General features: G+C 41.3%; 1 protein-coding gene across 6 annotated transcripts in view; it reads right to left on the bottom strand.

The window, feature by feature from the left end:
• The window catches only part of NCOA1 (nuclear receptor coactivator 1), a 986,743-nt gene that overhangs the window by 12,371 nt on the left and 954,657 nt on the right, over nt 1–19,715 (bottom strand). For all 6 annotated transcript variants that reach the window (XM_078649914.1, XM_078649919.1, XM_078649916.1 and 3 more), the window contains one exon: nt 11,656–11,839. In XM_078649914.1, coding sequence (XP_078506040.1) covers nt 11,656–11,839 — 184 coding nt within the window. The remainder of the gene's footprint in view (nt 1–11,655; nt 11,840–19,715) is intronic.

Here is a 19,715-nt window from a genome sequence, read left to right as displayed (position 1 = left end):
CTAATGAATAAAGGGTCAGAGAAAAACTTAACTTTTGACTAGAAAATAAAACCCTTTAAAATACTCAACAACTCTCTTTATTGGCTTGAATAATAAAATTGCATTTTTGACTGTTCAGGTTTATTTACATCTCCTGAAGGTAATACATGGTGTGAAGGGCCCAACACCTTTTGAGCGGTAAATTAGAGGTAGCATGAGGGTTTTGCATTGAGAAACTACCAGAAGAAATTACCGCTCTCCATCAGTTTTTTGGTAAGCAGAGGATGGTTATTATTGATTAGTTTGGTGATTAGTGATTATTGATTTCACCATCAACTACTCAACTAATGGATCATTGACCTTAAGAGGGAAGTAAAATAATTGCCCAAGTTAGATAAAATGTCCCAGTCCTGATTCCTGACTCCAATGCTCAGAACCTGAAGATTGGCAAAGCAGTACTGGCAGGTGATGCAAGAAGTGGTGTGAGTATCAATAGGGTTGTGAAATATTGTTAATATGCTTGCATGATTTTTGAAGTGTTGAAAATAGTAAGGATTTTTACTGTTGGTGACATTTTGCTCATTTTGAATTCATGGTGTTATTGATTATATTGGTAATTTCATAGGACATACTTTTTTTGGTTATTGATTACATGTTTTAACTCTTCATGTTAAGTTAGTGTCTTGTTCTATGTTGTCTGGAACATGCAGGTATGCACACCTGTGGAATCCCGGGAAGGAATAGCGGGTGGTAAATGGAAGCCACACTGCACTGAGGTTACTCGTCTGTTGGAATAACACTGAGTAGCTAGGTAGGGCTGGCAGTGTTAAATTAGGGACTATTTTCTGTGTGAATGATTGATAGCAAAGAGTTCGCTGGTGAAACTTTGGTCTGATATCACCTAGAAAGGGTCACACTAAAGGAGTAGCAGGTTCTTCTGAGCTTGATTGACAGCAAAAGGGTTCGCTGGTGAAACTTTGGACTAAGATATATCCTGAAGGATAAGTCCAAAGGAGTAGCAGGTTCTTCTGAGCTTGAGTGAAAGGTAAGCGGAAGGGATTTACCTGTAGTGTTTGAAGAGTAAACGGAAAGTCTTACTTTGTGAAGGGTAAGCAGAATGTGTTACTCGCAGTGAATATAAATCTATCCTTTATTTAGCACAACAGACAGAGTAGCGAATGTATTTATGTTGTTACTAACAGAGTTATTGATTAAGAGAAATATTGCAGTAAGATTTTGTGGAGGACCAGTGGTAGGAGTAAAACTGACTAAAATTGAGACTGACAGCTTTGGAGAAAAGAAATTGCATTGAACTATTGCAAAAATGAAAATGTTTGAAGGTTTAAAGAAGCTGTTAGGAGGTAAAGTGAAAAATTTGTTTTTTATTGGTGATGCTCCTGAAGGAACACCTGTGCATTTTATGTCTACCAATTTGGGACAAAACACATGTATGTGGGTTCACCAATGGTGCAAGATTACTGAAAAAGAGGGTGCTTTGAGGTTTCCAAAAGATGGTACTTTTGAATTGCAAATTATTGACAAATTAAGGGAAGTGTTATGTGAAATAAAGACACCATCTAAAGCTGCACAATTTGAGGCCTTAAGCATGTGGGAAAAAGCAGCAAGAGAGAAAGCAAGTGAGGATGAAAAGGTAAAGCACCAGATACAAGAGAAGGGAATTAATGCTGACAAAGAGCTTCAAATAAATAATGATTCAGGGGATGAAATAATGGATGCATTGATAACTGAGTGTCCACCACTTGATGTGGTTCCCATGAAAAATACTGAAAATAGTGTACCAGTAAATACTACAGGGGCTACTGCTTCTGTTGAACAGAGAGAAATACAGACTGAGAGAACTGTGCAGACATTTTATATTGACCCATTAACTGTTGATTCAGCACTGACAGTGATACCTCCAGGTGTTACTGCTTCAAATGTGCCTGATTTAGTTCAAGAATTGCAAACTGCAGATGCACAGATAATGCCTAGAAAAATTATGACTGTCCCAATTAATATGGTCCCTACTGAAAAAGTTCAAAGAGCTGCAGAATCAGTGATTTTGCCAGAGTTTATTTCAGAAACTCAGAATACACAGATTATTGAACAGAAATTACCCCAAGCACTGAAAGGTGAGGGAAAAATGGTATTTACAACATCTGCAGCCCAGGATAAAATGAATGTAATTGAAAATGGGATTTTTCAAACCTGCTTTGAGGAAGCAGCAGTGATTAAAAAGATAGAAGACATGGGAGAACATATTAACACAGGCCCTGGAAAAGAGAGACAGCTTAGTGTTTTAAATGCAGCATTTGAACATGGGGAAATTAACAGTCCTTGCTGTTTAAATAATGAAAATGTGAACCAGTGTCAGGAAAAATAATTAATTTCCCTGAGTAAGGAAACAGCTGCATGTGCATTAACTACACATAATGGACTGACAGATTTGGCTCAAAAATATGAAAATGATGTTTCAGGAAGTTTTCCATTTCAGAAAGGTTTCAGGGTACACATGGATGATGAAGCAAATGAGAAAATTTGTTCTTCAGGAATGCAATTGCACATTGCAGAAATAAAATATTTTTTTAATGCAATGGGCTTGAGCAATTAGGAGACAATTGGGCAAGAAAACATGAGAAGAAAAAGAAACCACCAGACCTAGCAAGGAAACTGGCTAAGGAAAGGAAGCAACCAGATATAATTGAGAAAAATAATAATAAGCAGAATGAGGGAGAAGCTTTTGCTTACTCATTGAGAGAAATGGTGGGAGAAGTGCATGTTCCTATGCCACAGAATAAAAGTGAACTAGCAGCATTTCTGAACACATTCCCACAATTGAGAGACAAATTTATGCTGTGGTACCCACAAGTTGATGGATTTGATGACTTTTTAAAAGAGTTGTGCACTAATTTGGAAATGTTCTTTTATATTGCCATGCTGACTAAATTGTGGTTTGAATCTAAAGTTGTTGTTCAAGGGCCAGGTGAGGAGACAGTGAAAAGGGTTTGCATGAATGCACCATCATTTTCTGTTGTAATGGAGAAAAACATAGCAGTGATTACTTTCCTGAAGGGCAGAGTGCCAGCAAAGGATGTTGATTGGGTACAGATTAAAAGAGCACAGGATGTTAGCAAAGGTGTTTTGGTTAGTGCAAATTCAGGTATGGATGTTGTACTGCTGGAAAATGTGTCCTTTTGCCATCTTTATAACAGATTTGAGCATTGGAAGAAGGAAAATAACTTTAAACATGATGCACAAAAACATGGAGAATTGCAGATGCAAAATATGCCAGTTAAGCAAATGCAAATGTCAGTTCAGAAACAGGTACCTATGGCAGTAATTTTTCAAGCACAGATGGTCCCACAAAATATGGAAAATGCCAACATGAATTTAAATAAGTTGTCCAGAGCCAATGTGAATTATTTCCAGAGACAAAATCAGAACCCAGTTCAACAGGTTACTGTGTTTGCAAATGAGAGTTTTAACACTCACAATTCTGAATCTACCAATTCCATTGTGAAGGTAGTGGAAAGTCCAGATTTAGTAGTAGGAGTTTTAAACAGAGAAATTACAAACCCAGAATTAGAAAAATGTGCACCAAAATTAGGCCCATTTGAGGAACATTGCAAAACTGTTGTCTGTGACTCAGGCCTAGCAGAAAAACAATTATTTTGCAAATTAAGCAGCACAGATTACTGTATACCAGATAATGCTATTTTTCAGATTCCTGATGAGGATGTACATTTTAAAATGGCTCAACAAGAGACAGCTGTAGCATTATTTTCAGAAAAGACAGTTGAAACATTACCTTCTGCTTTGGAAAAAATAATAAACACTGAAATAAGAGAGTTCACAGAGAAGGATGCCAGATTAATAAAATGTGCAGAACATGTCTTATTAAAATTTGAACCAGATGACATGTATTCAGGAATACCATCAGATGCAGGAATTTTACCAATAAAAGGATTTTTGATGGAATTGATTAGAAGTTTGTGTAACTTTCTGATCATAGGTTCACAGAAAATAAATGAAAAGAACAGAATAGTGCAGGAGATTAAAAGCATATTTTTTCCATGTTGTCCTGTGGTACCGAATCCAGCCAATATATTTTTTCACATTCCATGTGGTGAAGAATGGCTTATTTTTATTGATTTTTGCCAGGTTCATGTCATAGTGCCATTGGATGAGAATAGTCAGGAGTACTGTCAAAAAGAAGATGAATACCTGGGACACAAAATTGGAAAGGGAGGTAGAAAGGTGTCACCAGAGAAGGTGGAAATAAGTTCCAAGATGAATCCATCTCAAATTCAGAAAGAAGTCAGGACATTTTTGGGAATGGTTAGCTACTGTAGAGAGTGGTTACTAAACATTTCCCTAGTGGCTAAGCCTTTACTGAGGCTGACACACTCTGGTGTGTCTGATCCGCTTCCATTGGACAACAACTGCACAAAAGCATTCCTAGAGTTGAAAGAGAAAAAATGGCGCGCCCCAGCACTAGGAATGAAAGTTTATTTGAAAGAAAATACACTAATTTGCAGTGAGAGGGAGGGCTGCGCTCTCTCATTGCTTATTCAAAAAGATGAATGTTTTCAAGGGTCTGTGATGTATTGCCCAATGACCCTTGACCCTAACTTCACAGAAATGTCAGCAAATGAATTGGATTATGATGAAACTGAATATGAGTGTCTAAATATCATGAAAATATGCATAAAGCCAAATTCAGACTTGAAGGATGAACATCTGAGTCAGCCCAACAATGTCCATTTTGTAGATGGCCCAAGTTTGAAAGGTGACACATTAAAAGCAGCACATGCTGTGCTCCTTATACATGATGTTGTCAAAGCTTCATGGCTTTTAGTTATTACCCCAGCCCAAAATTCGAAATTGATTGCCCTTACCATAACATGCAGTATATCTGCTCAATTGGGAGTCACTGTTGTCATGGAAGAGAGAAATGCTAATTCAGTTGCACAAAATTGTGCTCTGTTAGCATGTACATTCTATGGAATCTTCACAGATGAATTAAAAGAGGCTCAAGAAAATGTTTTTGAAGCAGCACAACAGGGTTGTATCAGAACTGTTTTTGAGAGAAATGACAACTGCATAGTGGCAAATGTGTTATTGCAAAGACTGATGCCCAGGTATAGATTGCCAGTTTCTCTGAAATCAGATCATAATGTGGTCTCAAAGATAATAAGTGCAGAACAACAGATTGGACAAGGAATGGATTGTAGCTATCTGCCTGAAGTGTCAAGCATAATAAAGCAACACAATGGCAGCACTGAGTTACCTTTTGTAAAAGACTGTTTTTCAGCATCACCAAAGTGGCTTGAAAATGCATATGCAAATGCACTTGTGGAAAACACTGATGAGAACACTAGCCATTGCTGTGTAGGTCTGGTTGATGTACAGTGTGCAGTTTCTCACCAGATTGCAGCTGCTACACAAGATCTGCCTAATGGATGGTGCAACGGTTTTGATCTGAGAGATGCTGCGGTGACACATCTGAATCTGATCAAAGTGAAAATAAGAGTGAAAGGCCTTGGTTGAAAAAGTGCAAAGGATTGATGGTGCTCTGTCACAGTTTCACAGCACCTAAGTAGTCCAATTTGCATGGAAAGTATGAGCCATACTAATGACAAGCTGATGACAAATGAGCAAAGAAATGCTGAAACTGTCCTGTTGAATCCTTTTTTATTATTTTAGTTACTTATTTTAAAGAAGACTGTTCCAAGAAGCTACTTACAGAACTCTGCACTAAAACAATTGAGCGTGGCTATATATGATCTGATTACAGACCAGACTTGTGTTTGCCTTAGAAATAGAAGTAACATTGTTATATGCTCAGCTTTTGCAATTAAAAAAAAACAAAAAAAAAAATACTGTCACTAGTGAAATGAAATATGTGTGATGAATTATAAATCATTTTATTATGATTTGAATAATCAGAAGGGTGGATTGATGGAGCAGATTTCATCTGCAGTCATGCATTGTTTTATTTTTTGTGCTTCAGACAGGCTGCATTTAAATTGCCACGCACATTTTGGTGCAGGTTAAAAACATGGCACATGAAAAACATGAAAGTGAGGTCTATTCACTTCAGTCTGAAAATGCTTTTGCTGAATTAACATGTGTTTTTTGCAATGTAGAGAAAAAGTGGCCTTTTTACCTTTAAAGATTAATAGAATGTGTTTCTCTCTTCCCAGCTCATCCATGTAATCTAGATGTATTATTCCTGTCTTAATAGACTTTGACTTGTTGCATATTTTGATAAACATTTTCAGTTAATAACACCTCTTTTTATAATGTGTGTGAATTAATAATGCACTTGGGAAACATAATGGACTGATTTACATGAAATTAATATTATCTTTGTGTTTGTTTTATTTTTGGGGCCTACACAAAACATGGCTGCCTGTGAATCCATCAAGGCTATGACTTGCAATTTAATGAGAAGGGAGCATGCGCAGACTGTGGCAACTTTCCTCATGACAAAAAGTCAAGGACAACCTGAACTCTACATTTTTGTAATTGTGCCAATGTACCAGTTAGTTAAAAGTATCCGTTCTGACTACGCTGTGGAAGGAAGGATGAATTAGAATGAAACATTTTTCCTAGTAAATGTTGCAAATGTTTATAAATGTAGTTATGCATGTATGCTTCTTTTGTTAACACCGGTGAAGTCAGGTTTTTAGAATGAGTCAGGGTATTGTGAACTCATGCCATCATGACTGACCAATCACGTAAAAGGTTTCCTGAAAAATGCTACATCTTTGTGTACTCTGCCAATAATTATGGTATAAATACTGTCCTCTCTGGATGGGGGCTGTCTACTTTTTTTCTCAGCTCAGCTGGCTTCTATGGGTTAGGTACGAGAAACGTCTCGGGAGATTGCTGAAGGGCAGGTTTGCGTCCGAGGAGATTCAGGGGGAGGTTTCTTGCTTCCACGTCATATCTTGGCACATCAGGCCGCATTCCTTTGAGGTCTTGTGAAGGGCGGGCTGTCTCCCTCCTTTTTGCTCTTTAGACACAGAGATGCACATGATCAGCAACAGATAGAAAGGCTCTTTAGATTAGATGCTAAACTTTAAGTTTATGCTTTGACTAATTAATTAGGTCTAAAAAGATTTATTTGATTTATGCATTTATTTCTCTTAATGGGAGATTTTTTGCAAACTATTTAATTATTGATTAGCTTTGCAAGACTATTCTTAGAAACTCTTTAAGACTTTTGCGCCACATTTTTCATAACTACATGTAATGCTTATATGCAGACTGTAATGTGTTCTGTATTATTGATATTTTTCCTGTTTTCCAAATTATGTAACCTGATTGATATTTTACTAATGAATAAAGGGTCAGAGAAAAACTTAACTTTTGACTAGAAAATAAAACCCTTTAAAATACTCAACAACTCTATTTATTGGCTTGAATAATAAAATTGCATTTTTGACTGTTCAGGTTTATTTAAATCTCCTGAAGGTAATACATGGTGTGAAGGGCCCAACACCTTTTGAGCGGTAAATTAGAGGTAGCATGAGGGTTTTGCATTGAGAAACTACCAGAAGAAATTACCGCTCTCCATCAGTACCTAAGGTACACTGTACAGGGACTGATAAGGTGACTCAGTATCCAATTAGATATGTACCTAAGGTACATGGAATCCATTTTACAGAGAGAGCAGTAGGCCTGGGGTCCTGAATAGCAGGGCCCCAGGTCAACTAGGTCAGAAAACCAGCAAAACACCAGGCAAAAAATTGGGGGCAACCATAGTCAGGGATCTACCTTCCTACACACCTCTTTTTCCTCAACTAAGAGGCTTTTTTTGGCCAGGCCATACAAGCAGCACCACTATCACTATGGACCACCGGTCTCAGGGCATGGCTTTTGGACACATCAGCACCTGTACTGCCAGTACCCGCTGGCATAGAGCTTATATGTATGTATGTGGACAGGAATCTGCAGCGCGCCGACCTTCAGAAAGGCACTGTGCTCAGAACCCCTTCACCTGACTACACCGTTCATTTATGCGCAGGGACTAGTTTTCAAAGGCTGGTGCATTGAGTACAGCAGCCAGACTATGCTGGAATGGCATACCAGGCAGCAGGCATTTCCCTGGGGGGCTGGAAAAGAAAGGACCAGTTTTGTTCCTTGGAGCTTGTTTATCGCTGAACTGGGGCCACTGTGTTTGTAAATGTAAATGTAAATGTACAGGAATTTATATAGCGCAAATCACCAAGCGGTTTCTAAGCGCTTGCTTAGGGAACCCGTCCTGGTATTCCCCTGTGAGATAACCCCGGCAGGGTATCCGCAAGGTGAAAGCCAGGCATCCCGCCGCGAGGGGCAGTTGTGGAGATTAAGCAAGCTATTGCCCAGAGTCGCAGAGTGTGAACCCGTGAATCGAGTAGGCACCGGAGCGAGAATTGTCGAGTCCATGGACATTTTAGGATTCAAGACCCCGCCGAGCCGGGAATTGAACCCTGGTCCCGGGCTGACCTCTGCTTCCAGGTCTGCCTCCTCTAACCAGTGAGCCACACTTCTCCACGCATGGTGATTTTAAACCTATAATAATTTGCAGAGTTCCTTTTATAGCAGCTGTTTTCAGGCAACTATAAAAATGTCAAGGTAACTCTGGTGATTAATGTAACTGCTGGAAAGGGATCAGAGTCTAGTGGCAGTTTTGACCCACCTAAAGCAGCACAGAGGGTTAACATGCCTGCTGCAAAGAACGTGTACCATGCAGATCACATAATTGTATTTTATGTGGCTAGCTCAGTGCGTTTCTGCTTTTGCCATAAAGATCCTTTTGTTACTTGCAGTTCATAAGTTACAATCGTAAGATAGCAGAGTGAGCTATAAACTGCCATCAAAGAGCTGCCTAAAATCTCTATGGTACAGGTTAGAAAGTTATGTTTTTACCAGTCTTTCATTATCCTAATGTTGCTAAAAAGGGTTTGTTTGGGTAGAAATAATGTATTAGTAAAGCCAACTACAGTGTTAGTTTTGAATGTTGAGTTTATCCTCCAGACCAAGCACATTTAAAAAATGCCTAGCAGAATAAATGGGATTTGAATCCTACAATTGATTTTGTTTCTGTATGTGTGTGTGATGTAAAGTGCTCTGGCATCTTACACTGGTATGAGAGGCGCAATAAAGTAAATTAAATACATGTGAGAGAGGGCTATGGAGAGACGAGGAGCAGTGTTGGAGAATGCTAATGAGGGAATCTGTGGAGGTCATGGGAGGTGAGGTGCCAAAAAATATTGTCACACTGGCCGCCACCAGAGCTAAAGTCATCCTTGCTGTGCCGCTTATTGGGGGGGGAGGGGGGAGAGGAAGTTGGTCTTTCATACTGTTCTCCACTTCTTGGCTGTGCTTAACAGTGTATGTGTGCACTTATGTTATATTTAAATTCATGTTTCATGCTTAATATCTTATTTTTAATGTTCTCCGTAAGAATGTCTGTGGGTATGACTGGGTATCCTGGTGCACTGTAAGGTCATCATTTACTATGCTTTAAAAGATAATACAACTGAATATATATAATCAAAACATGTGTTGTAGAATGCACCATTTCCCCCAAATTTTCTTAGATGGGGTAACCCCCCAAACTAGGGTGACCAGATTTAGAGAAAGGAAAATCGGGACAGGCCAGGCTTAAAAGTAGGACTAAAGCCTTTAGCCTTTTTTTATGTCTGGCCTGTCCCGATTTTGCATAGCCTTGTAAATAGGTACACATACACTCACATATATATATAGTCACACACACACACATAACATAAGCTATGACACAAAATATACCCTATCTCCCTATTTGCTGCAGGCAACCTGCTGAGCGGTCTAAAAGAAACAATTTACTTAACGAGCGCATACCTTTCAGTTCTCCCTTCAGGATGTCTTGACCCTTGTCCCAAAATCCGGGACAAACTTAAAATTAAGGAAAGCCTCAGACACTGGGACTTTCCTTTTAAAACGGGGACTGTCCGGGGAAATCGGGGCTGTCTGGTCTCCCTACCCCAAACCCTCCTTGTAGTGGTCAGACTCGCTAGCTGCGCTCGCTATCTACACACCGTACGGGGACCAGTGGCGTAACAAAAGTTGAGAGGGCCCCCCTGCAAGGTACACGGAGGTGGCCCCGCTCCGGATTTAATCCAGAGTTCTCAGGCCCGAGTACTGTGCTGAGGGGGCCCCCTGCAGCTAGGGGGGCCTCCGCACCGCGGGGGCCTGTGTTACGCCCCTGACGGGGGCTGGTTTGACAACATTTGTCAGTGCTGCTGTGGGTTCCCAGTCCAGCTCTGCAGCCAGAAACCTAAAGCCCTTGAGACAGAAGTCACTAGTACAACGTATTCTCATTGCCATTAACTGCAATTAGAAAGGTTCAAACAAACTCGAAGTCTTCATTTGTGTTATATTTAAAGACAAGTTCTGCATTTGCGCTTTAAGAAAATAAATGTAAATTAAGAGCAATTGTTTAATGAGGTTAATGAAGATATGGAATGCAATGCGGAGAAGTGTGGCTCAATGGTTAGAGCGGCAGACCCTGATGCAGAGGTCTAGCCCGGGGCCAGGGTTCAATTCCCGCCTTGGCAGGTCTTTGGCTCAAAATTCCACGGACCTGATAATTCTCCCCTCGGTGCCTATTCCAATCATGGAGTCCCACTCTGCAACTCTGGGCAATAGCTTGCTTAATCTCCACAACGGCCCCCACAACGCTAAGGATGCCTGGCCTCCACCTTGGGGGTGCCCAGGAGTGGACACCTCACAGGGAAAGCCAGGATGGGTTCCACAGCGGTATTCGTACAAGCGCCTTGAGACCCTTGCGGGTGCAAGTATCAATTTACATTTACAATGCTGCTAGTGATTTAATTAATATCTCTTGTGACGCCATCAGTGATATCATTTGTGAGGCCATGAGCCGTGGATTTTGGGAATGGAAAGTGGCTATGGTTGCATAGCTCTCCAGACCTGCCTACATTCAGTGTTTTTAGGTGTTGGACCATCATCTTAACTTTCTTTCAGGTTTTAGTTTTCAGGGGGAATTTGTATGAGTTTAACACAGATCTTATTTTGTGATGCAAATTAAAAACCACAGCTTTGCTTTAACAAAGGCTTTTCTGTGACTTGTCTGGTTGGATTAGGATACATTTTAGTAACTACCTGCTGGCACTGGTTACAGAGCGTGGGCTTTTACATCATCCTCTACCCATTCCACAAGTCTCTAGAGCCCACAGGGCATTACACACATTTTCTACAATTAGCATGCTGTGAAATGGTTTAATCCAAGCTACACAACATAACAGAGGTCAGTCATGCTACACACAAGTGCCCAGGATACCTAGTTTTCCTGCCTTATTACCTGTCCCAGATATTCTCCTTACTGTACAAATTTCCTTTTATTAGCAGTACAACCTGTTGCTTTTTTCACATGTTGTGTTTTATAAAATTAATTATTTAATTTTAATGCATACGAATACAAAATAAAAATGTTTCATTGGCATTACGAACATATTTTTTCCAAACACAAATAATTGGAGCTTATGAAAATAACAAACTAGTTGTTCCCTAATTAATGGAAGAATATGGCTTCAATCAAAAAGTAATAGGCAGACTTTTAGCTCCTCCCATCTCCTTAGTTCAAGGGCAATATTTCATGATGGAAGAGTATGTTCTACTTACCGGCTCCGAGCACATGGAATTCAACGATGGCATCTGCATGGAGTTCATCTGCATTTGGCCAGTCATTGGGTTCATGTTTTGGACATTTGTGTTTCCTCCTGCCATGGACACTGTGATGCTCATGTTGTTGTACATGCCTTGTTGAGAAGGCGTGGGCTGACCCTGCCCGGACTGACTGAACACACTGTAGAAGCAAAAGTTGAGAATGAATGCATGTCATGCTTCTTATGGCATAGATCATGCTCTACATAAACCCATACAGTGAGTAGAAATGTACAGTGTTTTTACTATATCAGACCAGACTCTGATAGGACAAATAAGGAACAAATGATCCATCTGACTTTACATTCCCTTTGCATCCTGTGCTTGGCATTCAAGGACTATTTACATTGATCAGTAGATGTACCTTTCTGGAACTGCAGCATGGTCATTTGTGGTGTGGCTGTCTGCTAGTGCGCATCTAGTGTGCAAGGAAGCAGCATTAACACCTTCCTAAGACTATGCATTACTAATTCCACCAGACATACTCTGAGTACCATCAAGAGGGGTAACAAAGAAAGAAAGCCATAGATGTATTGTCTCCCCCACCCCCCTAAAAAGTTAGCATTGACTAACAAATATCAGATTGGAGGGATGCGTTTAGGAGCCTTTTTCCTCTTCGTACACTACTCTGACATCAGTGGAAGACATCCATCTGCTTCGACTCATCACTACCTTAATACATTGTTCATTAGTCAAGAGAACGCATAAGCCATGTCTCTACTTCCCCTCCGCGACATGATGCGGCACAGTAGAGAAGGAACATGTAGCATTCCAACTATTTCTTAATATACGATTTGTTGCATGGCAGAAGCTGTGCGGCAATGAGAACGACCTAGCTGAATCTGTCATTCTGAGCATAACGCATCTCGCAATCAATTCTGCTTTTGATGCAAGTGCCAGCAACTTTGTTTTAACTTGTGTACTTAAAAGAAATCTCTTCCTGTGTGTCGCTGGTTGCTCAAGGACAAGTCTGAGGACATCAGACCTTGTTGTGCGTAGACCATGCAGTCAGAAAACAAGAACATTAAACCTACCTAGGACCTGACTTGATGTCCCTTAATTCACTTATTTTTAGGTTAGACCCCCACACTTCGAACACAGTCGCCTCCCTTAATATTACCTCGGACAGCTGTTACTCCATACAAAATTAAATTTGTATCATACACAAACACAGCCACATACAAAATCATTCCCTACAGCTAAGATTCAAACCAATTGGTAACTTTCTGATCAATGATAGATCCTCAGTAAAGTATTACGGGGAGAGTTGACTCCTAATTGTGACCTGACTTGATCTTAACATCATTCATCATGACTGGCTCTACAGATCCCCAAATGCCTTCACGCTAGTTATAAGACTATTGTCAACAATCACTCTTCATGTACAGGAGGCAGTTTAAGTTTAAGTATACCCCAGAAGAAAGCTCTCACAAAGAAAGGAGCTCCCTATCACTAGGATTCATTAGTAGGAACTTTTTCAATCTCATATACTGAGATCTGACGGTGTCGTTCTTACCACCTGCAAAAGTTGGTTCCCACTACTCTAATCTTCGTGACTCAAACTAAAGTAGTCATCTTAACATAGCCACTACAGGCCTTCCCATCTACAGTCTAGGAACTAATGGGCCATTCCAAGACGTATAGTAATTTGCTCTTCTATCCACACAATGGCAACCTATGTGGCAAAACAAAAAGTGTGGCAAGTCATTTCAGGGCAACAACCATACAAAGGAACAAAAGGTTACTTATCTGTAACTTTAGTTCTACAACTTTGGTTATCTTACATACATTCAGAGGCTTGAATATTCCACATTGTATGCTGGAATCTTCGGTAGCCATTATAAACACAGCAGTGTACACTCAATTAAGATTGAAAATAGCCATGTAGTCCCTTAACCTCACTATGTGACCAAAACCAATGAGGCTTTTTCTTCTCCGACATTGGATCTTTCCAAGATTCACAAGCTTGAATAATGATTCCTAGAAATTAAATGTATAAAACATATGATAACGAAGCAGTAATGAGGTTTACCTTAATTAAACAAGCTTCGCAGTACTGCTTACTTACTGCTGTCTAAGATGTCTTCTGAACTAATCATTCAGCACCCCTGCAAAGAGTGCAGCCATGGCCACCGAGCCTCCGGTGGAGTGAGTTTTTACATTGCTTCTGATATGTCTTTCAGATCTTCTATGGCTGAAAGCTATGCATACTAAATTACAATAGACTTTGACCTATTTAGATAAGGCCTAGCCACTGTTAGCATTGCCATATGACACACAATTAATCAGATTTTCTAAAAGTCTGTCTTCTGTCAATGTAGAATTTAAAACAGTTGCAAGCCCAACAAGTGCAGACCCTTCTCAGCTGGAGTGGCTGGCTGTGATTAAGTTGAAAGGTTAATTTTCAAATTCAAATGGTGGGATGACCATACTTTGGGCATTAAAGAGGGGTTAGTTGTTAGTGTAGCTCTAGACTTTTGAAAGTTTGAGATATGAGGGCTGAATAAAGACTGACGCTCTCTCCCACACGTCGATTGTAGTATAATAGTCATTTCCATTACAGCATTTGCCAACAGGATCTGGAAACGGGCCCTACAGGTCTTTTCAGAAGTGTCTCTAGAATGGTACTCAATTCCCAGGATGATGACTGACTGGTTATTGGTGGGTGAGTTCCTAATAAGCTAAACAAAATCCTTTACCACTCTTGTGGAGGAAAAAAATGGTGTATTTGGGAGGTTCCGAGGTACTGAGAGACTGATGCCAAGTGAACCCTGATGGGGGAATATTTCTATCCAGACCGTGCCAGGTGTGGTAGATGAGGGAACACTTTGTGTAGTTGCATGGTTAAAAGATACATAGGGTGATCGAGGACTGAAGTGCAGAGCCTGACTATGATCCTTTATCAGCAGGTAAGGGTGCACTTTGAAATAAATAGGGATGTTGACCAACAGTCTTACATACCTGTTTAAAAAAATGTGTCTGGTCAAAGCTGGGGGTATCTGGGTCAGCTTGTGGAGAAACACATAGGTACAGATCCCTGACATTGTCTGGAGTGGTGAACAGGTCAATGGGCAGTGCACACCAATTTGTGAAGACTAACTGTCTTCATCTTGTCTTAGGTCCATCTTTAACAGCTGACAATGCCAGTTGGGCCGGCTCAAGGTCCTGCCAGCACATTTGGCAAGCCAAACAGGCTACACGTTCAGCTCCATGTTGAGAAGAAGAATTCAATGTTAAAAAGGTTTGAGACTCTTGCGATAGAACTTGTGATTTATTTATGTCTTGCTTTTTATATAATAAAGGATCGTCATATTGCCTTAATCTTATGAGTTCTAGCTGTTTGGTAATCCAGGGTTGAACGCTTTTAGACTCATCCTCGCCGTTCTCAACGTAAAGATGCTGATGAAAAGTCACTTTTCTTCTGCTGACCAAAGGATGCTGGCAGCAAGGGTTTGAAGATAAGCTCCCTAGCACACAGAAATGCATCTATGGTAAGATGAAACCATACATCTTCCAAATAAAAGCCCTAACCCACATATGTGTTGACTGGATTGATCTACAACATCAGGGCCTGTTTTGCTTTGGGCATCATCAAAACATTGTAGTCTTATTGGCGTGTAGCTTACTCCCATCGGAGATTCAATTACTCTTGGAGGGGACGCTTTCAAAGGTGACACAGAGGGAGAAGAGTGATACAAGATTGTAACATTCCTAGGAACGTCTTGTATTTTCACTCTGGACAGTCTTGTTTGTTTGCTGAGATTCTGTACCAAAGACATTATTTTGTCACCCCTTTACTTCAATAGTAAAAGAGTGTCGTGAAAATATGCTTGCTCAAGAATATGATTTGTTTTAGCATTGTTGGTTTTAACTTCTGTTTAAGGGTGAGAACCTAGTTTCTTAAACAGTTGAATAGTGGGTTTACTGTCTATCTTTTGAATTCAGGTAACAGATCCTTGATAAGCAAGGAAGGTAAACACCCTCATTCTCTGCTGCCACAGGTATAATGTTACTGGACAGTAGACATTTGGTAAAACCTCTGCAAGTTGAATGAAGACCAAAGAGTAGTGCAGTGAACTGAAAATGCTGCCCGTTGACCATGAATGGTAGGAGACTTCCTCTGTTTGCAGTGAAGTGGAACACTGGAATAGGCATCAGTCATGGTGAAAAGACTAGGAATCACTCTTGTTGACTGTAGTCCATCGAAAAGAGGGACCATTTGAAAGGAATGTTTCTTTATGGATTTGTTGAGTGCCCTCAGATTCAGATTAAGATGCCATTTCACCTATTTTTCTGCACTAAGAAGAACCTTAAGTAACTGGGCACTGATCTGATAGTAATTTTTTGTATAATTTATGTTATCACTGCCTACAGCACTTCAAGATGCAAGCGGCACTCCTTTTTTGAGCAGTGCTCGAGATGCTTTGGAAATTAATTCCATGGTATGTCAGCGCTGAGTAATGTCCAGGACCAAGCTTCCCGATGTTACAAGATGCCAGAAACATCAGTGTGTTGTATTGTTGATCCTCAGTTTCTTTCAAGGCAAGCATTGACGTTTGCTGGAGGGTCAGTGGTAGTTGATTCATAAGTACTTGCTGCACAACATTGTCAGGTGAGAGCGAGAGTGCTGATAGAAGCACCGTGTGGTCTGGAGTGTTTGGTTGCGAAAGCAGTGGCGGAAGAATTGCATGCTGTGTGTAGTAGCCAGGTGGAGCTTGATGGTTTTTTATGATGTGCTGATTTAACTTGGAGCATAGAAGACTAGAAAAGCATGTCAGCCATGCTCATAAGAGTTGTTGTCCATCTTCAGAGTCACTAGGTGTTACTTAACGCCTTAACCGCTGCGTTTTTTTCCGCCGCGGTGCGGGCGTCCTATTAGGTGGGCGGGCCTGTGTCGGCCATTGGCCGACGGCAGCACTAGCGAGGTAGTGTTCCCGTCGGCAGCACGCAAGGGATCAAATATCCAGGTCATGAGCATCAGTTACCTGATCATCATGTTTGTCACCGCCATGAGAACCTTCACACCTAACATGCAGACTTCATGATTGATGTCCAGTAAGTCCTTTCACCGCCTACTGGGCCCAAGAGAGGCTCTTTCAGGACTTGCAGAGGTGTTACTGGACTAATTCTTATTGGAGAGACAGTTTGCATGAGAGACAGGGTTGAGGCTTTCAGAAATAACAGGATAAACAGACATCAACAAATGTACTGTCAATGATTATACCATCGTAAGTGCAGCCATAGATGGTGCGGTAATCAAAATTGTTGACAATGTGTCTGTCAAGACGAGGTCATCATCAGTGTGACTGTCAATGAGATTCATGCCTTGAATAAGGGTATTTTAGTCACTGACGAGACATATACAGGCATGGGCTATGCAGTTATTTTAGTCACTGAAGAGACAGGTGTGGACCATGTAATTATTAACACCATAGACATACGTAGTTTTAGAGTGTTTCTTCGAGGACAAAGACTTGCCAGAGGTCACCGGCGAGGCTGTCCATGGTTGAGAAGGGACTGTGGAAGTGGGGGGATGAGGAGATGCCTGTGCAGTGTTTAAAGTCTTTGTTTTATTATCATTTTTTGGAGGCTTACTACTTACATCAGGACTCTCCAGCTGAGAAGCAGGCTCAGAAGGTTTCTGGGTAGGGGTCAAGATTCTCCAAAGATGAGGCTATTTCCAGATCCAACATGTATTTTATATCTTTGCATGTGGTGCAGCTTTTTGATTAATCCACAGCAGGTGAATTTACTCAAGATACTCAAAGTTCTTGCCTCTTTCTTCTTAAGAGTCCTAGCTGACACGTTGGCAAATTTCACACCTTTGTGACACACAGCCAGAACAGTGAAGTCACAGCAGGCATTGTTTGTTGGGTCCTCTGTGGTGGATCCTCTTGACCCTGCAGGAGAAGCATGGCTTAAATAAGAAAACAAGTTACTTACCTGTAACTTTGGTCCCCAGTATTGGCAACTTTCATAGATTCCCATGCTTTTGTATCATTCCCCGTCGTCGGAATGGGAGTCTCGGTAACAAAAATACCATAGCTGTAGGTACAAAAGACCAAGGAAAAAGGCCTAGGCCTCATTCCCTTTCGTAGCATATCACCCTCTTTGTGTAAAAGAGACCAAACCTAGGCATCAGCCAATCAGAAGTGCCTCACCCCTTAGAACCTTCCTGAAGGAACCTCAGAGCCTCAGATTTTCGTAGCCGTTGTGTACTTAGACACCATATCTGTTGTAGGCTGAGCTTTCCTCGGGGAGGTGGGTGGGCGCATGGGAATCTATGAAAGTTACCAATACTGGTGAACCAAAGTTACAGGTAAGTAACTTGTTTTCTTACCCCAGTATTGGAACTTTCATAGATTCCCATGCTTTTGTATCAGAGTAGCATGCAGTTAGCAACAAAACCACATTTTGCATCATAATATTATAGCAATAGGCAACATGACATAGAGATACAAAATGTGTAATACGGAAGGTGGGATAGAAAGGAAAGCTCACCTATTATTGGAAGAGGTTCCGCAGGACAGCCTGTCCTACTGCCGCATCATCTTGTTGCAAGGACTCCAAGCAGTAATGCTTGGTGAAGGTGTGAACGCTGCTCCAGGTAGCAGCTCTGCAAATGTCTTTAATCTGTACCCCCGCGAAGAGGGCTGTCGAAGAAGCCACAGATCTTGTGGAATGAGCTCGAATCCTGCCAGTCAGAGGTTTTCCTGCAGCAGTGTGACAATGCAGAATGGCACTTGTGATCCATCTTGAAATGCCCTGTTTGGAAAGAGGAAGGCCCTTGCTTGGACCTCCGAAGGCAACAAATAACTGAGAGGATTTTCGAAATCCCTTAGTACGATCCAAGTAGAATTTCAAGCACCGCTGTACATCTAACGAATGCAATGTTCTTTCTGCTGGTGTAGCCAGTTGAGGAAAGAATGCCTTCAGAATGACCGGCTCATTCAAGTGGAAGTCCGAGGACACCTTAGGCATAAACCTAGGATTAGTTCTCAGGATTACAGTGTTTCTTTTAAATTGGAGGAAAGGTTCTTGGATAGTAAAGGTCTGCAATTCTCCAACACGCCTAGCCGACGTGAGAGCGAGGAGGAGAGCCAATTTCCATGAAAGGTATTTCATGTCAGAACGATGGATTGGTTCAAATGGGCCTTTCATGAGTTGAGAAAGGACTAGCTTTAAATGCCATGTAGGAAGAGGTGGTCTCACTGGTGGATAGACTCTGAACAAGCCCTTAAGAAATTGCTTGACAATTCTGGAAGACCACAAGGAAGGCCCAGAGCAGTCCTTCTGAACCTTGATATCGCCGCCAAATGGACCTTAATCGATGAATGGGCTAGTCCCGACTTAGCCAAGGACAGCAGATAAGGAAGGAGCTGATGAGGCTTGGAAGTGAAAGGATCAATGCTTTCTTTGCTTTGACTGGGGGTGAGTGTTTGATTTGCTCAAACGCTCCGTCCATCATCCCCTTTTGTATCGCTTTGTTCGCCCTAAGTGTGGCAGGGTATGCTCAGACGTGAGTCCCTTGCTCACTTGGCCACTGGCTGATGAGAATTATGAATCCGAAACCGGTCCCGGGATGCTTGTTTCCGGTCCAGGGAAGACATGGCTTGGCAGTTCGGGCTGGACTGTTCCCATGAGGCACAGGGTCAGACTGATTTGCATATAGCCATGTCTGAACTGGGGTGGCCGAGTGAGCTAAAGAATGGTGATGGATTAAACCCAGATCAGTTGACTGGGGGTGAGTGTTTGATTTGCTCAATCGCTCCGTCCATCATCCCCTTTTGTATCGCTTTGTTCGCCCTAAGTGTGGCAGGGTATGCTCAGACGTGAGTCCCTTGCTCACTTGGCCACTGGATTCAAGATAGCCTGGCTGATGAGGATTATGAATCCGAAACCGGTCCCGGGATGCTTGTTTCCGGTCCAGGGAAAACATGGCTTGGCAGTTCGGGCTGGACTGTTCCCATGAGGCACAGGGTCAGACTGATTTGCATATAGCCATGTCTGAACTGGGG

This window comes from Lissotriton helveticus, chromosome 6 (genome assembly GCF_964261635.1).
Source record: "Lissotriton helveticus chromosome 6, aLisHel1.1, whole genome shotgun sequence".
Classification (NCBI taxonomy): domain Eukaryota; kingdom Metazoa; phylum Chordata; class Amphibia; order Caudata; family Salamandridae; genus Lissotriton; species Lissotriton helveticus.
This window is presented reverse-complemented; position numbering and strand designations above follow the sequence as displayed.